Below are 17,012 nucleotides of genomic sequence, written 5' to 3'. Positions count from 1 at the left end.
AAGACAGAACCTCGCTGTCCTCCTCTGCTGGCCTCCGGCTGTGTCCCTGGGATGCTCCTGCCTGCGGGTTCTGTTTCCAGCCCAGATGACCCTGGCCTCGGGCTTGGTGCGCACCTCCTGCCCTGTCCGCCAGGGGGCGGCACTAGCTTCCTGCTGTTGCTGAGTTCTCCAGTCTTTGGGTCTTAGCTCTCGGAATACCTGAGCTATGGCGATTTAGTTTCTCTGTTAAAATACTCACAAGTAGTTTTGGTGACTTCCGAAACTTCTGTAGTTATTCAACAAAATCATGACCTACTGTAACTGGCGGGGGAACTCACAGGAAGGGCCCATCTCAAGAAGGAATGTAGTCTATGCGTCTTTACTGAGTCCCAGGTGCTCCACTTCCTTCCAGCTCCCTACTTGTGGTCTGCAAAAGTAGCAGAGGATGGCCCAAAGCCTTGGGACCCCGCACTGGCGTGAAAGACTCTGAAGAGGCTCCTGGCTCCTGGCTTTGACCGGGGTCAGCTCTGGCTGTTGCAGTCATTTGGGGAATAAACCAACGGACAGAATATCTTTGTCTCTCCTTTTCTCTGTCAATCTGCCTTTCCAATAAAAATAAATAAATCTTTAAAAAAAAAAAAAAGAAAATCCTTTTTTACACAGAATAGACTTGAAAAAATTTTCAAGTATTTTTGTGGCATAATGTGTATTTTATACGAATGATTTTATATAAGTAATACAGTAAAACAATTGACACATGTATTTTATTTGGCTACTCATATGCTATAATATAGCATTTCCCAAATTATGTGGAATAAAAATAAGCAATTTTAAATTGCACCCAAAACCAGGATAATTTTGGGTCTAAGTCATTAACTAGCAATATAAACAGTAATTAGAAATAATTTTATAGCCATGATTAAAATTTAAATGTTTCACAATGTGAAAATATTCATTTTATAAACTGGATGGAGGAATGAATAAAAGTACCAACTTTTATAATGAAAGTTAAGTAAAAAATGCACATTAAATTACTTGTACCAAGGGAAAATGTACCTTAAGCACTGCTTCCTTAATTCACCATGAACATTTTATCTTTCTCCAGTGCTCAGTAACTCCATCTGGCCATCTTGGTCAGGTGACTGAACTGGCCTTTTTCCCATACGAACTGCCACTTTTCCTGATACTTTCTGCACATGGCTGCTTATTATCAGCACAGATAGACAGAACCAAACTGCTGTGACTTGATCAGAATGATGCAGGCTTACATTTTGTTTTGAAAGATTTATTTTATTTTTATTGTAGAGTCAGATATACAGAGAGGAGAAGAGACAGAGAGGAAAATGATTCATTCCCCAAGTAACCACAACGGCTGGTGCTGAGCCGATCTGTAGCCAGGAGCCAGGAGCCAGGAGCCAGGAGCTTCCTCTGGGTCTCCCACAGGAACCCAAGACTTTGGGCTGTCCTCAACTGCTTTCTCAGGCCACCAGCAGGGAGCTGGATGGCAAGTGGGGCAGCAAGGATTAGAACCGGTACCCATATGGGATCCTGGTGCATGCAAAGTGAGGACTTTAGCCACTAGGCTACCATACCTGGCCCAATGCACACTTAGCTTAAGGAAATCTACAAATGCTGACATTGGAGACCTGGGGCTTTCATTGACTGGCCAAAGGGTGTTAAGAATATACTGTAACACCTGAGATGTTTCCAAAACAGGCACATACAAAAAACCTTTCACAAAATTTTGTACCAGGATGACTCCAAAGACATGCACGGCTGGTCCTGCACTATCTCATTGCCTCCCCTCTGACCCTTACTCGGCTGCTTAGGCTCACTGTAGACTGTGCTTCTGAGCCTTTACCTTGCATCAGATCCTGGCGGTCATCTGACTTTTTTGGATCACATTCACACACGTCATGCAATACTGATAAAGGACGTTAGTGTTATCTATGGACTCCTAGCATTCTTCATTTGCCTCTCAGCTCTTTTTTTTTTTTTTCTTCAATCAATGCTCACTGCAGAAGTTACCTTGATGGTTTTATTTTTTTTATTTAAAAGGAAGGAAGACAGACAGACAGATGGAGGTGTTCCACCTGTTGATTTACTCCCTAAACGCCTGCAATGGCCAAGAGGGAGTCCAGGTTGAAGCTGGAGCTGGGAAGTCGATCAAGCATTTGCACGTGGGCGTGACAAGGGCCCAAATGCCTGAGCCATCACTTGCAGCCCCCAATGATGCACATTAGCAGGAAACTGGAATCAGAAGCGGAATTGGAATTAACCTAGATGCTTGGACATCCCAAGCAGCAGCTCACCTTGACACCAAACGCCCAGCCCTCGGTGTAGGCGATGAACTCGGGTGTTTGAAACGCCGCTGCAGTATCCCACGCTGGGGGGAGTCCCTGCCTGGACCCCAGGGACTCAGCCTTCGGCCGCTGGCAGTCAGTAATCAGGAGACGACTTGGAATGGATACAAATGCTTCACTCAAATCCCTCATCTCTGAATCCCAACCAACTAGTTAAATATACCACTTACTGTTTGAATAGGTCATACACAATATTGAAGATCTGGGTGGCTGGGAAGAGCACTTTAGCACCAGACATTATATATTCTTTTTTAAAAATTGGAATTAATTAAAAATGTAAGGATCTTTTAACTCAGTGTTTTAGTAATCCCAATTCCTAAGATTACCAATTCACAATATTGAAGATTCCAGTGATCATTTAAACAAACACTGGATAATTATCAAATACTGTGTTAAATAATATGCTCACAATTTTAGCTTGGATTTGTCTCAAAGTTGATTGGCTGCTACCTGGAAACCAAGCTGGTAATGGAAACTACATATTTTTAACAAACATTGAGCTCCTTGGGAGGCAATGGAGTGGAGAAGCAGAAGTTAACTAATCTGCTTGATATACTGAACCTCTCAACACTGCCTTCGACTCAAAAGTGTATTCAAATATAACTTCCGAAGCTTGCCTTGACACCTATAACTGAAAGCTTAGAATCTAGACACTAAAAATGACAAAAACAAACGAAATGGTAGGGTGCCTGTGCAACCCTCTTTATAAAGTAGCAAGCATTAATAGTGTGTGGCATTGCCCCTCCACTGCGCAACTCTCAGAATCAGACTTTAAAAAAGATGTGCTTGAAAGACAGAGTTGCAGAGAAGCAGAGAAGGGGGTGGGGCTGCCAGAGAAAGAAAGAGAGAGAGAGAGAGAGAGAGAGAGAGAGAGAGAGAGCACTTCTACCCGCTGGTTGACTCAGGCTGGAGCTAGGAGCCAGGAGCTTCATCCGGACCTCCCATGAAGCTACAGGGGCCCAAGCTCTGGGCCATCCTCTGCTTTTCCAGGTTCATCAGCAGGGAGCTGGATTAGAAGTGGAGCAGCTGGACATGAACCAGTGCCCATATAGGATGCCAGCATGGCAGACAACAGCTTCACCCACTATGCCACAGTGTTGGCCCCTGGAATCAGAATAGGAACCATGGGAAATACTGAGTTCACTTCTTCACTTTAAACTAAGGAAATAAGCATTTTGCAAGCACCCAGAGGTTCTGGGCACATCCATTATACAAGTGTACTGCAAAGTTCATAAGAAAATAGGAAGGGCAGGTTTATTTTATCATAAAAAACAAATCCTAAAATCCACACACAGTTTTTCATACCATGCATTTACTGTGAACTTTTCGAAGATCTCTCATACTATCTCCTTTCTTAGTCCCAGGAAGATAGCACTGACTTCCATTTAACAGCTAGGAAATGTAGAGTCTCCACATTAAGTAATTTCCACCAAAATCAACCTGCAGTGCGGAGCAGGGGGAATCCGGCTTCCAAGTGCATGCTCTTGCAGAGTGACAATTCACAAGGCGGTGCTGGGACGAGCAACGGTGTTATCCTACACACAAAAAGCAAATTCCCAGGCCCCCTACCCCTAAAAACTCACAAACTCCAGGGTGAGTCATAGTAGCAACCTTTTTTTTTTTTACGATTAATTTTATTTTTATTTGAAAGGCAGAGCTACAGAGACAAGCAGAGCTCTACTTGGAAGATGCATACACAAATATTTTCTTTGATTTTACATTATGCTACTACAAAAGTCAATTTTCCGTGTTATACAGTATTCCAGAATGATAATGACAAAGAGAGGCTCTCATAAAATTTTGCTTTCAGTGTCATGGTCTGACACGGGACACCCACTGAGGGGTGGGTGCCTGGCCCCGCGGGCAGGATGCTTCCTGGACCATGTGCATCCCGGGTGTGCCTGTCCTGCAGGCCAGCTTCCTGCACACCCTGGCAGGCAGCAGGTGAGGGCCAGACAGGTAGGAGGTCTGGACATTTGGTGAGTAAGTCTATATATGAGAGCTCTCTGTCCTTAGCTTACAAACACATAAAATAAACATCTTAAAAGAGCCACGATCATGTTTAAAATTAATTTAAAAATAAGTAATTAAAAGATAAATCCCTAGCAAGCAAAGATCGGCAGTCAGCCTATCAAGAACTGTATTTGTCTCGTGGCAAAAATGACCATTGGTAACACAAATCCCATGCCTGCCTCACAAAGACCCACGGATATAAGTGGGTATTCTAAGGTTTGTTATGTTCTGTCCTAATTAAAAACAGGGGTGGGAAAACCAAGGTAAGACATGCCGAGCTGACAGCTAACAAAAGTAATTCTTCAGAAAGAAATCATAGGTAAAATTAAAAATATTGTGAAACAGCATGTTAAAAATCCCAATTTGGAAGTTTCCCATTTTCAGGTTTACAATGTCACAAGGGAAACGTCCTCATGGGCGTGTCCCTGGGCCAGAGCCCTAATTCAAAACCAAAATCACTTCTGTGTCACCACACCTGTGGCATGCACTCATTGGAGATGATGCCATTCCACAGTAATATTTCAGCAAAATACAGAAGAGAGAGAAGCACAACCTTCTCTTCACAGGCAATTTTTTCTTAATACATATTGATGATTTTATTATTTGCTATTCTGTTAATATACAATGAATACAGGAAAATGGAGAAAAGCTTTGTTTAAACAAACTGCGCTTATAAATACTTAGTTTTTCTAATACTTAAGCCATTTTTTTAAGACAGCCAAAGATTCAGGATGAAAATAATCTAAAAGCTAGAGGTTCCAGAGGCATGGCATTGCAGTCGGAGCAGCTGCTGCTTGCCACCCTATATCTTTGTGCAGAGTGCTGATTTTAATCCTGGCTGCTACACTTCCAATCCAATGTTCTATTGATGTGCCTGGGAAAAGCAGCGGAAGATGGTTCAGGTGCTTGGGGTAACTGCCACCCACTTGGGACACTTGGATAGAGTTCTTGATACTTGGCCTCAGCCTGGCCCGGCCTTCTGGGAAATGCATTAGTGGATGGCAGATCTCAGTCTCTTCTCTGTCACTCTGCCTTTCAATTTAACAAATAAATCTTAAAAAGAAAGAACAAAGATTTAGGGGTAGGCATGGTGGTGTAGCACGTGAAGACTCTAACTGTAGCACCACAATTCCATAAAAGCACTGATTTGAGTCCCTGCTGCTCCATTTCTCATCCAGCTGTCTGCTAACACATCTAGGAAGGCACTGAGAGATGGCCCAAGTCCTTAGGCCTCAGAACCCAAGGAGAAGACCAGGAAGAAGCTTCTGGCTCCTGGCTTCAGATCTGCCCAGCTTCAGCCATTGTGGCCATTTGGGGAGTGAATCAAGATTTCTCTGTGTGTGTGTATGACTTTCCATAAATCTTTCAAATAAAATCTTAAAAATTAAAGATTTCAGTTATCATGCAATCTTTACTCCAGACAGCAAAATAACGAACTTTCCCAGGAGTCATCATACGCTTTATCATGACTGCTCCCTTTTGTGCCTAGTTTTAAAGTTTTTAAAGATTAAAGGAAAGTTTTCTGTGCACATAGGTGCAACTCTGAAATATAGGCAGATGAGGTTGACAGAGATATGGCATTAAAACAACCCAAGTGTTGCGTAAGTCATGGCCCAACGTTAAGATGCCCACATCACGCATTCGAATGCCTGGGTTCTATTCCCAGCTCTTGCTCCTGAGTCCAGCTACCTGTCAGTGTGGATCACCAGGGCGGGGGTGAGGACTCCAGTAAAATGGCTTCATGTGGGAGACCTAGATCGTATTCCTTGTCCCTGGCTCAGGCCACTGAGGGCACTTGGTGGATATGAACTCCATCTCTACTTCTCAAGTAAAAAGAGATTTTCCATCTGCTGGTCCACTCTCGAATGTCCCCAATAGCCAGGCTGGGCAGGTGGAAGTTAGGAACCCTGACTACCACCTGGGTCTCACATGTGAATGGCAGAGACCCAAGTGTTTGAGCAGAGCAGCCAGGACTTGAAACAGGTGCTGCAATATGGGATATATGCCCACCAAGTGGCAACAAAATGCTGTCCCAAACACCTCCCCTAATGAAAAGATAATTGAAGAAAAACTGCAAATCTATGTAAAAACTATATCTCAATTATTCAGAACAGAATTCTGGAAATATGACGCAGATTAAAACACAATCCTAACTTCAAATTCTGTAGACTGAACATCTCTCAAATGTCATAGCTCTACTAACAAGAAATCAGACACAGCATGCTTGCTACAGAAGTTAACTTGGGGAACTGGCAGTGTGGCATAACAATCTAACCTTTTGCCTGTGGTGCCAGCATCTCATATGGGTGTCAGTGTCCTGGATATTCCACTTTCAATTCAGCTCTCCCTGCTTAAGGCCTGGGAAAGCAGAAGAAACTCTTGGTCCAGAAAAACAGGCCTGGAAAAGCAGAAGAAATTCGTTTGCAGCTGCTGGAGCCATTTTAGGAGTGAACCAGCAGGTGGAGGATCTCTCTCTGTCTCTCCTGTCTCTGTCACCCCTTTTCTCTGTAAATCTGCCTCTCAAATAAAAACAAATAAATCTTCACAAAAGGTAAATCTACAGGTGTCACACAGGTAGTATTTATCCCTTAACTTCTGTGAATTCTTCCTGAAATATTGAGCAATAAAGAACATTTCAAGAAGAGATTAGAGAGAAAGGAATCAATCAGAATTGTTCAAAATGAAACATTTCATTTATTTGCTAATATGGTAGTGGAAATACTATTTTCTAATGATTCCTCCTTTATCCTTCATTAGAGACATGTCTGTCTCCTCGGGCAGCACAGCGAGGATTAGCAGTACGGCCCTCCCACAGAGCCTCAGGAGCAAACTTGGCTTCCAGGATCATACCTTGCAAGGCCAAATTGGCTCTGCATGATTGATTCTAAAGTGGGCATTAGCATTCTTCCTGCAACAAGGCTGCATCCCTCTGAGAATATTCACACTTAACCTTGTGAGCTCAACTTTTACAGAAACTCGGCAGCCAAGGGGAAAATCAGTGTAATGGAAGGAATTAATTAAGTCAAACTGGAAGAGTCACCATTGCAAAGAAAAAAAAAGAGAGAGAGAGAAAAAATCAAAGCTTATCTAAAGGGATAAGGATCAGTGTGTTATATGTTCCTAATGCCTTTTCTAAGCTCTGCCTCTCCCTAGCCTCCCAGCAACATGAGCATTCATCTGAGCACGTGTAAGGCTGCCTCATTTCAGTTTCGTTGACCCTGAGATTGTGATGTTTACCTAAGCAGGAAGTCTGACAAATCAGACTCCCTCCAGTCAAGGTCACAGTTTGAAGCATTACACAGTGGCAGGCTTGTATGGACAGGAATATAAAAGACAGAAAACAAGATCTCAAAAAGTGCTTACTTGCGTCCTCAGGTTCAGTAAGAGAGCGGAAGGACGCAAGCACATGCTGGTACAGAACCTCTCCCCACCTTTGCCAAGGGCCTGCTGTCAAGGGAGATCCTCCTGAGCTAGTTCTGGGAAGTCCGGATGGGAAGGAGCCCAGCACTTCATCGCTTAAGAACTGATGTCCTTTATGACAGAGGCGAAGCACGGAGAGATGCAATTGTTCACTCCACCCGGATTACACTATTCAAATACAACCACCATGCAGATCAATGCATCCTGAGAGAAAAGGTTAACAGGTGGGCAGACCTGGCAAACTGATGCTGTGGAAATTCATGCTCTCCCTGGGACAGTTTAATTTTTGCTACCTTCCAAAGAAGTTGTTCTTCAGTTAAAATACACTAGCCTAGCAAAAGTCTCACTGGAGATCTACTCAGCAAGCTGGGGATTATTGCTTCCAGAATTCCTGAATGGCAACACTTGACCTGGGATGTGAGCACAGAGCCCAGGAGCAACCAAAACCTCCCGAGGTCAGCCTCTTTTCCTGCCACGCTTACGGAATAATTTACAATGTAAGTTTCATCCTCACTGTTCTACATTTTGCTCTGCGAGTTGCTCAGTCTCGGTGAATGGTCAAACAGCAAACACAGAGAGAAGAAGCGTCTAAGTCACCAATTTCGATCATATGTCCACATTCTTAACGTATCTCTACCATGTCAAGTTCAACAGAACCAAAGTGTAATAAAAGTAACGCAGTTTTAGTATATAGCAACTATGGGAACCCCAAAGAGGATGCCTGTTTATCAAATAGACTACCATGTACAATCTTTCAAATTATTATGATATACAGAAGGTCTTAGGTTTAAGTAGAAAGAAAACTAAATTTCATATTAGATTTCCAGTAGCAATACTAAACCAATTTTAAGAACATAAATAAGGGGCCTGGCATGATGGCTCAGTGGCCAAGTCTTTGCCTTGCATGCACTGGGATCCCACATGGGCACGGGTTCATGTCCTGCCTGCTTTACTTCCCATCCAGCTCCCTGCTTGTGGCCTGGGAAAGCAGTAGAGAATGGTCCAAAGCCTTGGGACCCTGAACACATGTGGGAGACCTGGAGGAGGTTCCTGGCTCCTGGCTTTGGACTGGCTCAGCTTTGGCTGTTGTGGCCACATGGGGAGTATATGAACAGACAGAAGGTCTTCCCCTCTCTCTTCTCTTCTCCGTATATCTGACTTTACAATAAAAATAAAATAAATCTTTTTTAAAAATCAAAATCTTTGAGAAATTTTTAAGAAAACTAAATTGTTCTCATCAAACCTGACAAGAGAATGGATTCTGATTACCTAAAAAACTTAGTCCTGGGACACAGGAACAGTGTTAGTGAGGCGCCTCCCAGAGCAGTCACATCACACATGGCAGAGTCAAGGTGAACGGTGGCAACACTTTATATTTAATCCTACTAGAGTAAAAAGTCATAGGTATTTTCCAAGGAGAATTCCCTCTTGCTTTTTCTTGGACTTATTAACCATGAAAGTTTCATTCAGGAAAACTTAAGTCATTTAAAGAAAAAAGGCATCCAGCTCTGGAGTAATTTGGCATTAATTTATAGGTGCAAAAATTAGAAACCACTTGATACATCCACAATACACATATATAAACATTTTATTTTAATAATACTCTTTATGACTTCAATTTAAATCATTCCATTATGAAAATGTTTTAATTGAAGAGAGAATATTTCTTCAAAACTCTAAATTAAACAGAGCTTTATCAATTAAATTTACAACAATACAATCTTTAGAAATACATAATTCTTCATATGACGTTAAAAATTTGTCATGGTTTGTCACAGATTTAAAATACAAGGCACCTAATGCTATGAAAAGATAATACAGTATATGTAGTGTAAGTGAACCAGATCTGTTCAAATATTTATTCTCTTTCAAGTTCAATCAAATTTGCATGAACATACTTGATGCATAAACTAGACAAGTTTTTTTTGTGTAGTTAATTGGCAATATTTCACAAAACTAAAAGATAATCCGTACCTATAACAGCCAGCTTATTTTCAGCATTTTTCCTGCCAGAAACATCGATCTACACAAATGCTTTCTTGAAAATATTTTTGTAGTACAGTCCACCATCTAACAAAGGTAAAATAAGGTCTCCCGAACATTAGGATTTTCTTCCGTGATGAGTTGGACTGATTTCACCAGCTGACTAACTCCCTGGTTGTGTAAGGCAGGTTGGTCCTGTGGATGGACTGTGGACTCCAACACCCTATCACTCCGTGACATGTGACCCAGCTACACAGCAAAGTACTTCATTACGAAAATGAAGAAAACAGATAAGAGGAAAATATACTTTAGAGTTTCAAAGAACTGAAACTGTTATTTTTCAGACTAGGCACTGAAGCATTTTTCTACAAAAACTTGCCAGAGATTGTCTCTTCACTGCATAATGTTCCCCGATCAAGCTAGAAACAAAAATAAAGATGTAATTAGATTACAATTTCCATAGCTTTGGATTTTGAATTCTACACCAATGTCAAAGGCTGACGTGCAATACTGTGAGTGCTTCAACACAGTGTCATAACGGTTTGCTTTATTCTGGTAGGTTCCAACTATTACATATATGGTGACAAAGACACCTGTCCAACCTGTTCTGCTCAGCACTGCTCCACTACTCTCCACTGTCTTTAGTCTTCACTCTGTCTCCTTTGTCCAGTTCTCACTTCCAGACACCTTGAATACTTGCCTAGCTAGGGGTGGGTTTGAGTGTGAGTATGGGAATAATACACAGCATGCTATGGGAAGATGTCATACAGTTACAGTATTAAACAACTTTAAAAATAATAGTGTTTATGGTGACTTGAAAGGCAATGAAAAGAAAGACCTTGTAACTGCTGGTTCATTCCCCAAATGCCTGCAATAATGAGGAGCAGGACAGGCCAAAGCCTGGAGCTCCATTCTGGTCTCCCACATGGGGGAGAAGCAGCCAAGTATTTGGGAAATTGCCTGCTTCCCCCAGGAAGCTAGATAGGAAATGAGGGGTGGGACTTGACTTCACACATTCGGATATGGGATGCAGTCGTCCCAAAGTGGTAGGCTAAGACCCACTGCACCACAACATACTTCCCAATTTTTTTTAATTTAAAAATGACAAATAAGCACACTTGGCTTTACTCTTTCCTCAAAATCTCACTAAAAAAACAATAAATGAATTTTTTTTCTTAATTAAAATAAAACAGGGGAAGGCATTTGAGGCATTGAGGAAAATACTGCCTGGGATGCCAACATGTAATCTGGAAGTACCTCGGTTACTCTACCGGGTTAGTGTCCGATTTCAGCTTCCTACCAACACACATCCTGGGAGGCACCTGTGATGACTCGAGCAGCAGGCCCAGTCTTGGCCATTGTGGCCATCTGGGAAGTGGGAGTGGAAGAAAGATCTCTTTTTCTGTCTCTCCAAATCTCTGTCATTCTGCCTTGTTCTTGTCTGGCAGGGTTAGGCTGCTGCTGTTAATGCTGCATCTCGGCCTCTGCACTGATGGAGGAGACCATAAAGGTCTGGTTCCCGGCTGTGGGCTGGCCCAGATCTGGCTATTGCAGTTATCTGGGGAATAAACCAGCAATGGAAGATTTTCTTTCTCCCTTCCTACACCCCTCTGTTAAAACTCTTGACTTCCACAAGAATAAATCTTAAAGCAACAGCAAAACAACAAAGAGATTAAGGATCTCAAATATGGGGCAGGTGTTGTGGCACTTGCAATGCTGGTATCCCATATGAGTCCCAGTTAAAGTCCTGGCTGTTGCCCCTCTGAACCATCTCCCTGCTCATATGTCTAGGAAAGCAGTGGAATACAGTCCAAGTACTCGATCTCCTGTCACCCATGTTGGAAACTTTGGTGGAGGTCCAGATTCCAGGCTTCAGTCTGGCCCAGCCCGGCTATTAAAACCACTAGGGGACTGATCCAGCAGATAAAAGACCTTTCTCTGTCTCCCATTTTCTCTGTACTCTGCCTTCAAATAAATAATAATAATAATAATAACAACAATAAATCTGGAAGGAAGGAAAAGAGGGAATAGGAGGGGGAGAGAGAAGATAAGAAGAAAGAAGAGGTGAGAAGAGGAGAGGAGAAAAGGGGAATGGACAGGATCTTGTACCGCATCCCAGTTAGAGACACTGGCCTGGGAGCCAAGGCAGTTTGAGTCCAGACACTACACCCTCAGCCTTTAGGTGAAATTGTTTCTTAAATAACCAATTACGGAAAACCAATTCTGTATCACAAGAATAAGAATCTCATGCCACACTAATGCTAGTTTCATACAAACCTGGGCTCTAGGCAACAGCTAGCTAGCTCCATCGTCCTGTGACACACCATGCATAGGAATGAGGCTCTCACACTGTTCACTGTCTTCTGAAACTCTTCAAGGGATGGGGGAAGAAAAAGCAATAATAGTTCAGGGCAATTTTAACGTTGTAAGGGAAGCTTAAAAGTGATTCTACTGGCCGAACATGTGAGGTCTGGATGCTAGCTACTGACAGAGCTGACACAAGGCCAAGATTTCTTAATCTTTTTCAAGTACTTTACAGAAAAATATCAAAAACTTCCTCTTTTAAAAACAAAGGAATAAAGAAAATTTGAGGCAACTGTATTATTCCATTTTGAATTATTTCCAAATCAATAAAAATGTTCTGTATTTAAATAACATTATAGCCAAATTAAAAATATCCTACTCTTACCTGTAAATCAAAATACTTTCTCTGAAATGCAGCAATGAAAAAATTATTACCCAAAGGATCTTAGCGAATTATTTTATCTAGCATAATGCAGAGACCACATACAATGTTTCAGTAATTCTTCACAGTGAACTGACTTCAGTTTACTTAGCAAACAGTTTTTTAAAATCTACAGTGGAGATCAACCTACCTCTGAATTCGATGTTTTCTGCAAATAAAGGCAAAAATTCTTCTGATTCCTACCATCACAGGATCCCAATTATTATAATGACATAGGAGAGTTGCAATAAAAAATGAAAAAAAAACTGGGATAGCGCCTGCAAAAAACAGCCAAGAAAACTGCACCTAAAAATAAAATTTAAAAAAAATCACTTTTGCAATTACCACTGAAAAAAGCTTCCTGTTCAATTTAACTTTTGTGTTTATGAAAACTAACAGAAATGTTAAATATCGAGGATAATACTCAGCAATGACAATATATTATTAATTATACCATTATTATTATTAAATATAAAAACCCAGAACTTCAGTTTGCCTAAATAACGACCAATGCTTTTTGCTTGGAAAATCAGCTAATGAAAAGCCAAGAAGACAGCTTTCACGTCCCTGGGAGGGCGGCCTGAGAACCGGATCACCTGTTCTCAGGTCATCGTCTCCTCCTGCCTGTCACTGCCTACTCCCTCCCCTTGAGCTTCTGACCTCACCTTCAAAACACTCACCTTCTGAAATACATTGTAGCGGTGTTGATATCACATTACCTTAGAGTACTCTGTTAAGGCAGAATGAAAAGCAAGCAAAATTTTGCAAAACTTTATCTCCGCCAAGACCCTTGAAATTCAGGGCAGTTCAGAATGAGGTAATAACCCAGTAACTCCACAGGGGAGACCGGGTTACCTCCAGGCAGACTCAGTCACTGCAGGTATTTGGGGAAGTTCTGTTTCTGACTCTTGAGCTTTTAATAAATAAAATTTTATAAAGGTAGATAAAACACGAGATGACTTCTAAAAGCAAGGCTCATGCTCACCACCTCAGTCATTTATGTGCTGTCTCTAAAACTTCCATTTTGATCATCAATAATCCCTTGAAAATAATTAAACCAAGTCAGGAAATGGAGAATTTCAAAGTAAATAAAAATTATTTCTAATTCCTGAATATACCTGAATATAAATTTGAATCTATGAGATATACTTCCGTTAGGGGTCAAATACTTCTAGACTAAAATAGCCAGTTAGCTCCCACAGCAATAATTTTAATAGGTGTTTAAAAATTCAGAAACTATATGTAAATGTGATAGGATAATAAAACCAAAAAGGACCTAAGAAAGTAGAGGATTTTTCTTACTACATTTCAAATACAGCTCCAGGTACACCCTGCTACTTTTCCCACAAGTCCCCCTGCCGTCAATCCCCACTAAGGGCCCAGTCTGCTCATTTAATTGGTTGTGCAATTCTAGAGGTTAAAACAATCCAGAAAGACTAATTGGTTATTTTTTTAAAACAATTACACTTATATATATTTTCTCCTTTTTAATCTTTTTGTTTCAACTTAAAACGTTTGATTAAACAAACTAGAAAATCATTTAATGAAACTAGGTCACTTATATTTTTCTTTAAAAATTCCCTAAAGTTAGCTTTTTAAAAAATAACACTGCTTTTAAATCAATGCAGTAAAACTGGTTTCCACAGCAGTCTATTCAGAATCTCATAATACACAGAGCTCTCTCTGTAATACAATCATTTGGTTGATGAGCAGAATTACTATCCTGAGTCAGGGAAGGACGTGGAAAATTTTGAAATCTATCAAAGAGTCTACTGATGGAGGCAGACACTGTGTCACTGCAGGTTACACCATCAGCCAGGGCTGGGACAGGTCAAACGAGCCAGGAAGCCCCAGCCAGGTCTCCTCTGATGGTCTGGGGTCTCACACACAGGACCCATCTTCCTATCCTTCCCAGGAACATTAGCATTATGCTGGAGGGAAACAAGCTTCTAAGGCTCAAACCCACACTCTGGTAGGGGAAATCAGTCAGAAACTCAATCCCACAAACCTGGCCCCTGCTCTGCAGAGTAACAGAGATACAGAGAGCAAGAGAGAGAGAAATCATGAGTTTACATTCCACTGGTTCATTGCATAAATGGTTGTAATAACTAGGGTTAAGGGCCCAGCACAGTAGCCTAGTAGCTAAAGTCTTGACCCTTGCATATGCTGGGATCTTACACAGGCGCCAGTTCGGTCCTGGCTGCTCCACTTCCCTTCTAGCTCCCTGCTTGTGGCCTAGGAAAGCAGTTGAGCAAGGTCCAAAGCCTTGAAAACTTGTACACACATGGGAGATGCAGAAGAAGCCTCTGGCTCCTGGCTTTGCATCCTCTCAGTTGTGGCCACTTGGGGAGTAAGTCAGCAGACAGAAGATCTTTCTCTCTGTCTTGCCTTATATCTGTAAATCTGCCTTTCCAATAAAAATAAATAAAACTTAAAAAAAAAAAAACCAACAACAACAACTAGAGTTGAGCCAGGAGCTCTATCCAGGTTTCCCACATGGGAACAGGGACACAAGCACACGTGTTGTCTTCCACTGCTTTCTCAGGGACAGTAAGAAGCAGCTGGATCAGAAGTGGAGCAGCAGGGACTCAAACCGGCATCCACGTGGGATGCAGACAAAGTGCAGCAATGGATCACAATTCTGGCTCCTACTCTGCACTCTGGATTTAGCACACGGCTCAAGTGTTCCTGCCACTCATGTGGCAAACCCAAATGCAGTTCCTGGCTCCAGGTTTTGGACTGGCCCAGCCCTGCTGTCTGGGCATTTGGAGAATGAACCAACCAGTGGATGAGAGATCCTTCTGTGTCCATTCCTCTCTCTCTGTTAACTCTTTCAAATAAACAAATAAATAAAATCTTTTTTTAGAAAAAGAATTTAAGGATATGTCATTTCAGTGCTATGTATACTTTATTATACAATCTCATACTCCTTGAAACAAGGTTAGATATGAACACAAAACTTTTTAAAAATTAAACATACTATTATTGAAAACACTTTGTCTTTATTCTTAAAAACTACACAAAGGCCAAAAAATAGCTGTAAAACCCAACTACTACTTGCATGCATTATAAGCCTTTGGACTTTCATTCCTTCAGCTAATACTAAACACACAAGCACACCCATCATTGTTCCTTAGCACAGGGATTGAAAACACTGAACTCGAAGCTGACGGGCTGCACTGCACCTTCCAGCAGTGGGCAAAGGCACACCTCTTTCCTCCCGTCACCCCATCAACCTGCCCCTTCCTTCCTAACGGCTGGCGGAGTCCTGGGTCTGTCTCTTTGATGTTACCATCGCCAGTGCTTATCACAGCAGTCCCCATGTGCAGACTAGGGCTTCCCAGACGAGGGAAGAACATCTACTGAAGCCAGACAGAGATGAGCAGTCACGGACAAAGAAAACTGTTCATGTGCTGTTCCTATCTACATTAGCATGAACGTGATGGCAAGGAACCTCTGGAGCTTATCCTTGAAATCAAAAGACTACCACTTATGTGATAAAATGTCTGCCCTGTTCTGGCCCCACTTACACCAGAACATTCAGACGAGAATAAGCTCATAAACTGGCAAACTACATCTAAAGATATTGCTCTTAAAATCCAGGGGGAAAAAAGGAAGCAAAAAGGCTAGGAAACAATCCATTTCTTTGATACTTTTTATACTTCTACATATACAGAACACTTTGGGAGAGATTGCACAGAGTATTATACGTTTGTATCCCTTACAATTGAGACGTATTCTTTGATTTCTTTTAATATACTTAAAATATTTAATAAGTAGATTGGCTTACCTTTTGCATACATATGTCAGCTATAATGGACAGAGGTATTGTAAGGCTTAGTGCAAGTGTGCCTATCAATGATGAGGTAAGAAAGCAGCCCCTAAAAAAAATTATATATTTCTACATTAAAAAATAAAAGAACCAAAGAACATTGAACAAAAACTCTACACAAAGCTAAAGATAAAATTTAAGATTCTCAAAGTTTACACTTAAATATTAAATATGCAAGTTAAACGGTTCAAAGTATTTTATGCTGTTCTCAAGACTTGCTTACTGTAATTTCAACTTTTGTTGAAATTTTGAACTCTCCTAAATAAAAGCCAATTTTTTCTGCCTAATCAGTACTGATATCAATTGTGAAATATCCATCTGCATCTAATATTGTTTAGCTGAAGGGAAATATTGTATGATATATAGATAGAAAAATAATTTATAAAGTAACAATTTGGATCTATAAGAAAATGCATTCTGAGATAAAATCATAATGCCTATCATTAGAACCAAAAACCCATGAAGATTATAGGCAAATAAACTCTAGTTCACCATACTAAAGTTAGCGATACTGCCTGACTAAAGGCCATTTCTTGACAAAATACCATTCAAGTACCTAAACACAGGCTTGACTTAGGAGAGCTGAAATAGTGGTTTCCACCACTCATTGGCTGGTTCAGGGACCAAGTAAAGTTCTCCTTTCCCCTCCAAATATAGCGTATATTCCTGGATATTTGCCTTGCAGATATTTAAGACT

General features: G+C 41.2%; 1 protein-coding gene across 2 annotated transcripts in view; it reads right to left on the bottom strand.

The window, feature by feature from the left end:
- Nucleotides 1-9,348: 9,348 nt before the first annotated feature.
- SLC35F5 (solute carrier family 35 member F5) overlaps nucleotides 9,349-17,012 on the bottom strand; it is a 32,799-nt gene continuing 25,135 nt past the window's right edge. For both annotated transcript variants that reach the window (XM_040971478.1, XM_040971477.1), the window contains 4 exons: nucleotides 16,274-16,364; nucleotides 12,635-12,789; nucleotides 12,036-12,129; nucleotides 9,349-10,177 (listed from right to left, as the gene is read on the bottom strand). In XM_040971478.1, coding sequence (XP_040827412.1) covers nucleotides 12,054-12,129; nucleotides 12,635-12,789; nucleotides 16,274-16,364 — 322 coding nt within the window. In that variant the 3' untranslated portion in view covers nucleotides 9,349-10,177; nucleotides 12,036-12,053. The remainder of the gene's footprint in view (nucleotides 10,178-12,035; nucleotides 12,130-12,634; nucleotides 12,790-16,273; nucleotides 16,365-17,012) is intronic.

Source organism: Ochotona curzoniae, unplaced genomic scaffold (genome assembly GCF_017591425.1).
Source record: "Ochotona curzoniae isolate NIBS_2020 unplaced genomic scaffold, NIBS_Ocur_1.0 contig_2210, whole genome shotgun sequence".
Lineage (NCBI taxonomy): Eukaryota > Metazoa > Chordata > Mammalia > Lagomorpha > Ochotonidae > Ochotona > Ochotona curzoniae.
The sequence above is the reverse complement of the archived record's forward strand: the minus strand, read 5'-3'. Positions and strand labels throughout refer to the sequence as shown.